The sequence below is a fragment of the Lathyrus oleraceus genome, chromosome 1, assembly GCF_024323335.1.
Source record: "Lathyrus oleraceus cultivar Zhongwan6 chromosome 1, CAAS_Psat_ZW6_1.0, whole genome shotgun sequence".
In the NCBI taxonomy this organism is placed as follows: Eukaryota; Viridiplantae; Streptophyta; class Magnoliopsida; order Fabales; family Fabaceae; genus Lathyrus; species Lathyrus oleraceus.
This window is the reverse complement of record NC_066579.1, coordinates 347,009,539-347,022,437: the sequence shown is the minus strand read 5'-3', so window position 1 is coordinate 347,022,437 and position 12,899 is coordinate 347,009,539. Positions and strand designations below refer to the sequence as shown.

Below are 12,899 nucleotides of genomic sequence, written 5' to 3'. Positions count from 1 at the left end.
ATCTTATTGTCTGAATTAAGCAAAGGGAATAAGTTTTCATGGATTAAGCAAACATGATTGATCAGACACAAAAACGAATTAAGCAAACGTGACGTGCCTATGTTAGGATCATACAATCAACCAAATTAAATCAATATATTTTATGCAATCGAATTAAGCATACAAGAACACAAAATATCATTGAAAGGAATTAAACTAAAATTAACATTATAATAATCTCAAGTTTTGGAACCTGAGTTACGGCAGATCGAATCAGAGGGATTAGTTCTCCATGGAATTCGTACAAGCTTTTAAATTTTCATGAATAGTGATCCCGTGTCCTATTTTCGGCTGCTTAGGTTATAGGAAAAGTAGAATAAACCTAATTTGGTCAAAACATAACTCAGACCCAAACTAAATAACCCAACACAAAATATAAATCTAGTGCTGAAGGCTTCAACGGATTTTTCAACCATGCTACAGTCCGAATTAGCTTCTGACTTCTTCATGAAAGTCGTATATCTTTCTCTTAGCTTTCCAACGACGGGTAACATGCCTCAATCCGATACTCCTAGCTCCAGTTATAAATTTATTCGTGCGGACTGCTAATGCTAAAAATAAATTGCGAAAAACAAATAAGTGTAAAAATAAGATAAATTATAAAAACACATCAAAAGGGAAAAATAACCAAACTAAAACATGGAAATGCATAAGTATAAATATAGAAGAATGTGCATCAAAATGCATTGATCAGTAACGAGTTAACCAATTTCTGTTAACCGGTTATACCTTCGAAAAAATTCAATTTTCATAAAATATTTCAGTTGTAATCGGTTACGATTATGTGTTAGTTGGATACCCTTGAAGTAGTTGCACTTTTTGACACAAAATTTGATTCCAACGGATTCTAAATTTCACCTACCAATCAAGGCATTGATTCATGGTATTTTACTCATTCCTACAAGTACGATTGATGTATAAATACCTAAGGTTTCATATTTTGAAAACACAACTCTTTCATTACAATTCAAACTCAATCTTTTATCTTAAAAAAATAAGTGACTTGTGTCATAAGCTTTTGAGTGAAACTTTCTGCATTCATTTTTAATTGCATCAATTGAAAAGTTTCATCATTTCTATTCTGAGCACTTGTGTAATATACTTATGAATTGTATACTTGAAAGGAAAAATCAAATCAAGAAATTGATATATATCATTCAACTTCAAATTTCTTGTAAAAATTCAGATTTGTGTGTATACCTTGTTGTCCAACATTGTTGGAAACAAGAGAGTGAAAAAGAGAGGATTGTTTTCTTTTTCTATTTTATAAAATCATAAGGGAGTGTTCCTTATTGATTAAGTTAGTAATTTGTGTATAGAGGCTAGGATTAGGCTTGTACAAGATTCTAACACTTAGTAAAATCTCTTACATGTGGTAAGGGAACAGGAGTACTCGGGGAATCAGGATATTTCGTTGGCGTTCTTTAATATTCTACATTTTATAGCTTTCTAAACATCATCATACCAACAAGTTAAAGTAACACTTCATTAAAATCAAAATTCGATCGAAGATTATTTGATTGATTTTTTGTGTAAGCCATACCGAAAAATGGTTTTATGATTGATTTAAAATGTTTATCATGCTAATTACTTATGATAAAATATTTTTCTTTATTACGTTTATTTTTCAAATTTATAGAATATCATGAATAGTTAAATTCATTCAATGGATCATTAGTTATCAGTTAAATGCAAGATATCATTAAATATGAATATGTCATTCTTAAACTTATGGATTTTTGGTGGATTAACTTCTTAGTGATTATAAATGCACACTAAAATTCGTATGTTATTCTTATTAAGAAAATGACATTTGGATTAATTCGTTTCACATCCCTTCATTTAACCTTCTTAACCCGCCATGAAAAACAATGTGTTCTTTGAAATATTTACAACCAGTTGGAACCAGAACACTTTTTTTTTGTTGTCTCAGTCTGTTATATCATGTTATTAATTGAATTCCAATTTTACATATATAACTCAAATTATTTGCTAAATAATTAATATGCTCCGATCATATTCAACCCTTTCGATTAATTTATATTCAATGCAGACAATCTAACATGTGACATGCGTTATAAATATTCTTGATAATAGTTGTATTATGACCATTTCTTTTCATCAACGTCCTAAAGAAAATCAAAAAGATCATATTACATATCATCTAACAAATAATTTTATTCTCTTTCGACTTTAGACATTTTTCATATTTACCGCCTTCAAATAATTCAGTCATCATTCTATCCATTCACGGTGTTAAGATCATACATCACTCCTCAAATAATAACTTTTCAATCTAAATGAACACTCTCATTTCAAACATGTTGTGTCTTGACGTTTTATTTTTTTCTTTTCTTTTATTGCTTAGATTTACCACCTCTTTCACATCAATATAACAAGTGATTCTCTATTTTTCTCACCTAGGTTCGCTTAAAAAACACTGCAAATTCTAAATCTCAAATGATATTTTTGAGTTTTCAAAGGATTTCTGATAAAAACTAAAAGGGTTGGAAAAGAAAAGCACATACTTTTATGTTGTAGAGCTTATTAGAAAAAACAGGGTTGCAAAAAGCCAAAATCTATTTTGGGCTTAATTCAATTATCCGAGCCCAAGTATTTTTTAACTGACATAATCTGATCTGAAAAAAAGTTATTCCATGTTCTGATTTGAAGCTCCCATATCAAAGCCACGTGTGAAATTCAAATACCATATTTATATTGTCCCTTCATTAAATTTCTGTTCCACAAATACAATATTATAAAAGTTATCCATCATCCATATATAACAGATAAAGTGATAAAACATTTCTTCCATTTCATCTTTGTCTGAGTCATGGCTTTAGCCATTTCATCCACTTTATCAAGTTTTCCAAACAGGTTCAACTTTTTCTGTTTCAACCATTTAAATTAACTTATTATCATTATACTATATAGTTACTTTTGTTTTTTGATGCAGAGAAATATGTCAAAAGGTTTTATACCAAGGAACAGCAACAACTTCATGGTTAAGTAGAAGAAGAACACTTACGATTAGGAATGCGAAAAAAGGTGTGTCGGATTTGTGTGTACCACTTCCTCCAGATAGACCATTGTGGTTTCCTGGTAGTTCACCTCCTGAATGGCTTGATGGCAGTATTCCTGGTGATTTTGGTTTTGACCCTCTTGGATTAGGTATGTCTTACTTTCATTAAGCACATTAAAATGTTATACTTTCATTAAGCACATTAGTGTCTTTGTATATGTCATCTAGTGTCATCTGTGTCCGCATCTGTGTTTATGTCATAAGGTGTCATCTGTGTTTGTGTTTATGTCATCTGTTACCGTGTCCGTGTCTGTGTTTATGTCATATAGTGTCATGTGTGTCTATGTCATCTAGTGGCATTTGTGTCCATGTTTGTGTCTGTGTCATCTGGTGTTATCTTTGTCCGTGTTTGTGTCTATGTCATCTGGTGTCCGTGTATGTGCTTATTAAGTATTAATTCACCAACAAGTAATTATTAACATGTGAATTTGATTCTCTCAGGCTCTGATCCAGAGTTACTAAAATGGTTTGCGCAAGCAGAACTAGTACATGGAAGATGGGCAATGTTAGGAGTATCGGGAATCCTAATCCCCGAAATACTCGAAGGAATGGGCTATGTAAAAAACTTCTCATGGTACAATGCAGGTTCAGTACACTATTTCGCAGACCCGGTAACACTATTCATTGTCCAACTAGCTTTAATGGGCTGGGCTGAAGGTAGAAGATGGGCCGATATCGTCAACCCGGGGAGCGTTGATATCGAGCCCAAGCTTCCAAACAGACCTAACCCAAAACCAGATGTTGGTTATCCCGGTGGGCTTTGGTTTGATCCTATGCAGTGGGGAAGAGGGTCACCCGAGCCTGTTATGGTTTTGAGGACTAAAGAGATTAAAAATGGAAGACTTGCTATGCTTGCTTTTGTTGGATTTTGTTTTCAAGCTGTTTATGTTGGAGATAGTCCTATTCAGAATCTGATGGCTCATCTTGCTGATCCGGGTCATTGCAACATTTTCTCGGTAATTAATATTCTTCGCTTCATTTCTACTATGTTTAACTAAGTTTCATATATAGATTAGTCTCGCATCGACTATGAACTATGAATGAGTAAATAAATAATATGTTAAGCTTTATATATATTAAGGAAAAAATTTCATATGTGCAGGCTTTCACTTCAAGGTAGTGCTATGATTTGGAGAAGCATCAAAATGAACCTGCACAATGTTGTCCTAGAAACATTCTATTATCTACATGTAATGTGTCTCAGAATCTGAATCTTATCGTTGACACATATTCTTTTAAACAAAATGAAATTACTATTGAGTAGTTTTTCATCTAAGTCACTCAATGTGAAAAATGACCTATTTCATTAGATATGAAATGTTTTCTATATAGTAGTAATGGCTATGTACCTAGGGGTGGCAAAACGGATTCAGTCCGTCGAACATGTTCTTTTGTCTGCATTTTTTTTTTAAGCGGGTCAAGATTTTAGACCCGCATCCTCTAATATGTTTGTCACGTCCCGTTCTGTTTTTTTTCCAGATTTTTACAAATGCAGATATTAATATAATTTTTGTAATTTTAAAATTTTAAAAGAGCAGTGTTCGCAGGTCTGCCTCACTCTCACATTTTTGCGAAACGGATCGAGATTTTAAAACCACACCTCTGCATTCCAATTGGCTTCCTCTAATTGTTTGAGATTTTGCATAGATCTAAAATTTTTTGTTATCCCTATAACTAACCTAATCTTTTGATTGATGATGCCAAAAATAGAAACATGTCTCAAATACATACTATAAACCATGTGACTTGGTCAACGCAAGAAATCCCCTAAACCTATATCATCTCCAAAATTATCGTATCCAACCCAAATTATTTCCATGCAACCTCTATTCTTAGAATCCAACTTCAATTTGTGGCAAAACACCATCATCACCTCTCTCTCCACATTACCAACATCCCAAAAAACACAAAAACATAAACAAAACACACCAACATGACACACCACTCGTTCTCTTTCGCCACCACCAAAAACCAAAAACAACAAAAACATCAAAATAACAGAAAAAACATTAACCTCTCCGACCAACAACTGTCTCCTATAATAACACTCGGCAGCTGGCAATACAACAAATGGCCGCTGCTGTCAACCACCACCACCACCACCTCCTCCTCCTCCTTTTCTCTCTCTCCTTACTTTCTCTCTCCACCGCACAACTACCACCCTCAGAAACTCAATCCCTCCTCAAACTAAAACAATCCTTCACAAACTCCGACAAAAACTTAGCCTCATGGATCCCAAACGTCTCTCCATGTTCCGGCACATGGTCTGGTGTTATCTGCTTCAACAATGTGATCACCGGTCTCCATCTCTCCGACCTTGGCCTCTCCGGAACTATAGACATCAACGCTCTCGCAGAGATTCGTGGCCTCAGAACACTCAGTTTCGTCAACAACTCATTCTCCGGCCCAATGCCGGAGTTCAGCAAACTCGGCACCATCAAGTCTCTTCTCCTCGCGCAAAACCAATTCTCCGGCCCTATTCCGCCGGATTTTTTCTCTCATTTAGCCTCCTTGAAAAAAATCTGGCTCACCAATAACAAATTCACCGGCAACATTCCGGGTTCTTTAACCCAACTCGTCCTCCTCAAAGAGCTTCACCTCGAAGGAAACCAGTTCTCCGGCCAGTTACCGAATCTCAAACAAGATATCAAATCATTCGACGTTTCGAATAACAAGTTAGAAGGTCCTATTCCTGAAGGCCTGTCCAAATTCAGTGCAGCTTCGTTTTCCGGAAATGAAGGTCTCTGTGGAAAACCTTTGGAAAAACAATGTGAAGCTTTGGCTTCCTCCGACGAGTATTCGCTACCAGATAGCCCACCAGAAAACGCTTCTGAATCCGATTTGGTGTTTAAAGTGATAATGATTCTGATAGTGGCAGTTATAGCAGCGGTTATATTTATGTTTCTGAAATCTCGACAACGAAGACGCGACGAAGATTTCAGCGTCGTGAGCGGAGACTCCCGCCGAGGCTCCAGCACCGAAGACGTTATGCAAGTGCACGTGCCGATAAGCCGATCTTCGTCCGCATCAGAGAGAGTCGGGAGAAGGAACGTGGGAGAGTCGGCGAAAAGAGGAGGAATGGCGGGTGGGAATAGAATTGGGCTAGGTGATCTTGTAATGGTGAATGATGAGAAGGGTTCATTTGGTTTACAGGATCTGATGAAAGCTGCTGCTGAGGTATTGGGGAACGGCGGATTGGGATCGGCTTATAAAGCTGCAATGGCGAACGGGTTGAGCGTGGTTGTGAAAAGGGTGAGGGAGATGAATAAAATCGGTAAAGACGTGTTCGATGCTGAGATGAGACAGTTTGGGAGGATTCGACATGCTAATATTTTGACTCCTTTGGCTTATCATTATAGGCGCGAAGAAAAGCTTTTCGTTACCGAGTATATGCCTAAAGGAAGCTTGTTATACGTCTTGCATGGTATGCATGTTGTACTAATTCGTCGATAAAACTTACATCAAGTTCTGGTTTTAAATTGCGGTCGTAGCCGCAAGAGTTTATACTATAAACATTTTGTTTATGTCATTATGTAACTTTTTCAGGTGACAGAGGATCATCTCATGCCGACTTAACTTGGCCTATCCGATTAAAGATCGCTAAAGGAATTGCGAGAGGTTTAAGCTTCCTTTACTCCGAGTTTTGCACCTACGATTTGCCTCATGGAAACCTGAAATCAAGCAATGTTCTAATATCTGATGAATATGAGCCTCTGTTAAGTGATTATGCTTTTCAACCACTAATCAACCCAAGCATTGCAGTGCAATCAATGTTTGCGTACAAAACACCCGATTACGTTCAAAACCAGAAGCTTTCGCAGAAAGCTGATGTTTATTGCCTTGGAATCATCCTTCTTGAACTCATAACAGGGAAATTCCCTTCTCAGTATCATAGTAATGGTAAAGGCGGTACGGACGTTGTTCAATGGGTTCTCACGGCGATTTCTGACAGACGAGAAGCTGAATTGATTGATCCTGAGTTACAAAAGAATGCATCAAATTCAATGAATAATATGCTCCAACTTCTCTTAATTGGAGCTGCTTGTACCGAAAGTAACCCTGAACAAAGAGTACATATGAAAGAAGCTATTAGAAGGATAGAGGACATACAACTCTAAAGGTTAAGTAAAAAAGATAACTTAAAAGTTAAAAATTGTAGGTGAAAATTACAGAGAAAATGGAAATATTACCTATACTGGTGTATCGACACGATACTTATCAATGTCATGTCTATTGCCTGTCTTTGATAGATACAAAAGAAGAGAGAAAGAAAGAAAAAAGTTGAAAAGGTGAAAGATTGGAATTTGATAACCTCATGAAGCAATGTGGTTTATGAAAAGGGTCTAAAATAGATGTGAAGTCATATTTCAAGAGGAGCTGAAACTTTCCTTCTGAAAATCAAGTTTATGCTTAACTATTATATTGGCCCTTGCAAAATTTGTGCAATAAAAAACATTTTAGGACAGCATTACTGAAGTTTGTAAAAAATATTTTAGGATTTTTTTTCCTTTTTAGTTTTTCTTGTTATGTATATTTTTTATATATGTATTTTATTTTCCTTTTTAGTTACTCAAGATTTGGTTCTGTGTGTAATTGTACTCTTACTCTCACTCTTCCATTGAATTGTTCTTGTGCAAATTTAATTTATATTATGCAATATAACACTAGCTGTGAACAAGAATCTAAAACCATACAACATGCTTTCAAATGCATTAACACAATCCAAATGCAACAACTTTAGGGGCATGGATCAATGATGATTACTGGTTGATCTCAATTACAAAAAACGAAACCAAAAAGACTAATAGCTGTGAAGTATTCTGTCTCATGCCGCGCGCTAGTTTCTAAGGACGATAAATGCACATCAACCATATTACTTTTTCTTCAACCCATTGTTATCAAACTTGTGTCACAGCTGCATTAAAATTTGCAGATAGGACCACGAGCTTGAAGGTGGCAGGAAGTTTTAGTCAAAATCGAGGAATTCCATCCTTTTCCTCATGGTGCCTTTTAGATCACTAGCATCGCGTTCTGCTTTTTGAGCCTGAAACGCGGAGAAAATGAAATAAAAATCGGTTCATAAGCAAATCAGAACATTGATGAAAAACATGACACCAAATATAATTTTAGTAAAGGAATGTAAACTTTGAAGTAATACCACATGTTACGTGCTATCACAACTCAATTTTCAAACAAGTATAAAACAAAAGCAGAATCTGATTTTGTGTTTACAGATGAAACTAATTGTTGATAGGAACTCTCAATCATGGAGGGAAAGCTGACAATTCTACTTAGAAAATGATACCGTGAGCTGAAAATCAAATAGCTTCCAACTGTTGGTGAAAACATTTTCTATTCACTTTCATTCGCAAAATCGCCACCTTGTTTTCAAGGAATTAGTATAGGAAACACCAAAAACAATTTTGTTTTTTGTTTTCAATTTTTCTTGTACAACCACTGAAAACAGGAAATAGATTGAAAACAATGCGACACTTCTGTAATTAAGTGATACAAAAAATGAAAACCAAGAGTGTTTTCAGAAAATAAATTGGTCCTAAGAGTGCTTTACCGCGACAATTACGTTAAACAAAATAGTCCAATACTAGGCCACAAGGACGGCTGCAATTAAGCCAGTTTTTCCAACACCTGCCTCACTCAAGGGCTTGGAGCATGGACAGTGCAGTTAACCCAAAACAGATCTAAGATAGAAGATAGGCTCTTGCCCGATTTTTTAATTTGAGTTTAGGGTCTAACTAAACCTCACAAAAGTTTTGTTTTTAGGAACTGAACGGGGCAAGACTTGTAAGCAATACAAAGCAGTATTGTCAATTACAGATAGCAGAAAATAGCGGAGTGCAAAATTCCACTATGTCATAGTGTTATAACGCCACTATAGCCGCTATTTGACAGCATTTTGTATTAAACAGTGTTTCACAGAACAATAACCGTTTATCCAAATTACTCTGCGCTATAGCGGTGCAGGTGCTGCAATAGCGGCTTTTTAATAACATTGACCCAACTAGGCACACAAAAAAAGCATACAAAGTTCAAAATCAATGGACATTGAAATAGCATGATATTCACAATTACTAAAGAGGGAAGAGTATAGTGGGACTGGGTTCCCCTAGTTGAAGCTGGTTTTAGCTCATTAGAGTTGGATTCGACCACCATGTTGTCCTTTTGGGTTTATTGCAAAGTAGCAATGAAGGATCGGTTCATATTCTTTGGTTCCTGACTTCGTTTGTGCCAAGAGCTTTGGGATTGAGATTCAAGGCAATATTGTTCACCTCCTTTACAAATGGAATCACATTAGAAGTTTGATGCATATGCACAGCCAAGTGCTACAATTGTGAGGTCAATGTTTTGTCAATAAGCCTTATAATTTGGTGGTTGCATTTTGGGATTTTTGACACAACACTCAACTACTGTCATCTTCGGTATGTAAAGGGAAAAATAACTATTACTTTGAAAACTCGGTCAATCTTCCTCAAACTCGTGATATGTGAGTATATACAAGTCTCCGTGAATCTACCCAAGTTTAAATAGAAATGGTTTTGTAAGCAAGATTTTGATACTAGGTCATAAACTCAAGACTCTTAGTTAATAACGCTTAACCCATCCCCCTCACGCCCAAGTCTGTACATCTGGAGCATGACCTTATAGAATAAACCTAACAGTAAGTGGTCCAATGGATCTTCCATAGACTCTCATACCATCTTAAAATTTTGGATTGGGCCTTAACTCAACCTTACAAAGCAAGATTGTATGAGTTAACTCGAGATTCGGACAACCATGATTTCCATAAATCCAACTTGTGGCAAATCCTGCAGACCTTTACACATGTACCACACCAGTGTTAACGATGGCAGATGGTGATGCATAGAGCCAAAATCCGGCCATACTAGGGGCTTTTTGGGGCCATCATAGCGGATTATGGCGGAAAAACCAGAATATCGGCCAATATTTACCATTGCGATTAGTCTAAAACCTGCTATTGATATCTGTAACAGTGCCTCCATGGCAGATATTCAATAACTATACCACACAAGGATAGGTTTTGCAGTTTGCAAGGTTGCTTGCAAACCTAGTAACTATATATATGGGTAGATAGGTCATAGTTCACATCCATTGTAAACTAAAAAAACAAAAATACTATGGTATGGACTCTCATTTTATCATAACTTTGGGTTGGTCACTTTAACTTATCATCTGTCCATTGTTCATCACTTCGACAAGCTTAGTCACATCATTACATATGATCTGATGAGAGCTTGTGGCGAACACACCACATTCAAAGTCCTTAACATAGGGATAAAATTCAAATCCCACATTGAAAACAAATTAGGCCTGAAGGAAAATTGGGTTCTCATCAAACTATTTTAATGGCCCTACTATGACGAATGAAGACCGCGGATTTGAAAGAAATGGTTGATACACTTTACCAAAAGGTAGAAGGAAAACTCTATATAGTACTACAAGAGGCAGAAACTTGCATATAAAAAACTACAAGTTTTGGCAGTTTTTCGGTAGAAGAAAGAACGAAACGAAATAGAACGGTCAATAAATTTCAAAATGAGCCAAAGTGGAAATAAGATCAAAACAGTTAAAACTGATGTAGCTATACTCTAAATATATGGATTCCGGATTCCCTGCATTTAAAGAAACACACAGTTACAAGCATTAACTGATCTCAGTTGTCAATTTGAGATTGGTCAGATCACATTATACCTTCACCAAATCATTTTTACATAATCTACACTATTTGATTTGAGACCACACAACTAAGATCAATTAATGTGTCATGCATTCGCGGCATGGAAATCAAATCCCTAAATATGACTAATCAAGTTTCTAAAACATTGCTGCAAGACACATCAAGAGAGATAATTATTCGGTCCTCCGGCCCTCGTAATTATAATAATTTTTACGGTAAAATTGAGAAATAAGAGTTGATGGACGAACCTTTCTTATGTCAGCCTCTGACACACATGTCATATGCGGTGGAAGCTCTTCCTTTCCCAAGTCCTAAATCAATGATAAAGGTTACAAAATAATCAAGATTCCTTTGAGAAGCATGTAATCAAAGTCAAATGATACGAAACGATCCAGAACATTTCATACCAGCTCTCCAATTAAGACAACATTCTCCCCACGAATTACATAAAGGCCTAAAGGGACATCACAATAAAGATCTCCGACAATTACTCGTTCACACGCACCTTCTAGAACAACATTAGCTGTAAATGGTCAACACATCAAGTCAGTTAATATTAGATAGAAATAACAATAAGAATAACAAATACTTAAAAAAGAAGAATGCAAGTAAAATCATTAGTTACCAAATTGATCAAACGACCGTAATAATCCCAAAAGTTTTCGACCATCTCGCAACAGAACAAGAAGTTTTTCTGCAAAAATAAAAAATTAGAATCATAAAATGCTCATCCTCATCCATCCAACAAGAACTATAACCACTGCAATCAACAATTTATGTACAAACCCCATAAAGATAAATACACTCATAAAGATAAATATACAGTCTAAGTGTATGTTTGGTTTAGCTTTTGGGAGAGTCAAAAGCAATTCTAGAGGGGTAGAAAATTGATTTTGGAATGATTTTGAGGTGTTTGGTTCTTCTAACTGATTCTTCCTCCATAATTGATTCTACTTATAGTTAGAATTTGTAGCTTTTGAGTTTAAACGTGATTTTTATATTGAAATTTACTGTTCAACTCAATTTTGCATAAAATTATTCAAACATAAATCATTCAAGTCTTTTTAACCATAATCAGTTTTTCACCACAGAACCAAACATACGCTATCATGAAGAAAAAAAAACATAAAAATTCAGGACAAGTAATTCTTTTCAGAAAAGATCTGCATGCACATGAACAAAAAATATCAGAGAGGAGGAGAGGGAGAGATTACTGTCTAGGTATGTAGCAAGAGAGGTGGAGAGTAAGAGCTCATCAGGGGCAGCCCAAGACATTGAGCTAATTCTTGTGCAAAACCTGAAAGAAAAAAAAACTGTGATCCAAAGTTTTCATCAAATTCAGTTCCACTCCAACCCCACAATTTCAAGCACAAAAAACTTTGTACATTTGCAACTTCTACATACACATTATCAAAAAAAAATCACTTAAACCAAAAACTTCTCAAAAAATTGAACCCACAATTCAAAAATCGAAACTTTAACAAGAAAAAGACAACCCCATATCTTATTTCAATTGAAAGGGGCAAAAAAAAAAAGGAAAATTGAAAAGGGTAAGATTGAACCTTTTGGATCGGCGAGTTTGGTGAAAGAAGGATTGTTTCTTTCTCTCTCTGTTTGTAGAGTGAGAATGAGAATGTGAAATTGAAACTTGTTGTTGCAATCTTTCACTCACTCTCAGTTTGACCTTTCAAGCCTTTGAGCTTCACCAGTTTGGTTTGGAAACTAAGCACGATATTTGTTCTTTTTTTTTTTTAATGTATGCCATTTTTGGTAAGAAAGGGATAAATCAAAAACATATATTTTTTTTATGAAAATACAAATATTTACAAATTATTTTGTAAATTAATAATTAGTTTTGGAATGTTTTACATGTTCTTATAACAAAAAATAAAACTATGAAAATGATTTTAAAACTATTTAAAATTTAAAAAAAAATTGTTTTGAATGGTTTCTTTTAAGATTTATTTTCTATACAAATATTTTAGAAAATGTTTTGGTAAACAAACACAATAACTTTTACTTTAAATTTTTTTTTATAAAAATTCATTTGTAAACAATTTAGCA

General features: G+C 35.1%; 3 protein-coding genes across 4 annotated transcripts; 2 read left to right on the top strand and 1 right to left on the bottom strand.

Annotated features, from left to right (window-relative positions):
* Positions 1-2,726: 2,726 nt before the first annotated feature.
* On the top strand, positions 2,727-4,397 carry LOC127135913 (photosystem I chlorophyll a/b-binding protein 6, chloroplastic). Its single transcript, XM_051062539.1, has 4 exons — positions 2,727-2,916; positions 2,996-3,210; positions 3,563-4,077; positions 4,224-4,397. Exons 1-4 carry the CDS (start codon positions 2,873-2,875, stop codon positions 4,239-4,241), a joined length of 792 nt encoding a protein of 263 aa, XP_050918496.1. The 5' UTR covers positions 2,727-2,872; the 3' UTR covers positions 4,242-4,397.
* Positions 4,398-4,579: 182 nt separating this feature from the next.
* LOC127135904 (pollen receptor-like kinase 3) lies at positions 4,580-7,757 on the top strand. Its single transcript, XM_051062531.1, has 2 exons — positions 4,580-6,545; positions 6,668-7,757. Exons 1-2 carry the CDS (start codon positions 5,192-5,194, stop codon positions 7,237-7,239), a joined length of 1,926 nt encoding a protein of 641 aa, XP_050918488.1. The 5' UTR covers positions 4,580-5,191; the 3' UTR covers positions 7,240-7,757.
* A 47-nt stretch (positions 7,758-7,804) lies between these two features.
* Positions 7,805-12,599, bottom strand: LOC127135919 (sm-like protein LSM1B). 2 transcript variants are annotated; one of them, XM_051062544.1, is made up of 6 exons: positions 12,398-12,599; positions 12,050-12,132; positions 11,461-11,529; positions 11,243-11,358; positions 11,084-11,146; positions 7,805-8,165 (listed from the first exon to the last, which is right to left on the bottom strand). In XM_051062544.1, exons 2-6 carry the CDS (start codon positions 12,108-12,110, stop codon positions 8,088-8,090), a joined length of 387 nt encoding a protein of 128 aa, XP_050918501.1. In that variant the 5' UTR covers positions 12,111-12,132; positions 12,398-12,599; the 3' UTR covers positions 7,805-8,087. The 2 variants fall into 2 exon arrangements, with proteins under 2 accessions (XP_050918501.1, XP_050918506.1); XM_051062549.1 differs by having other exon boundaries at positions 12,050-12,148; positions 12,398-12,576.
* Between the last annotated feature and the right edge of the window lie 300 nt (positions 12,600-12,899).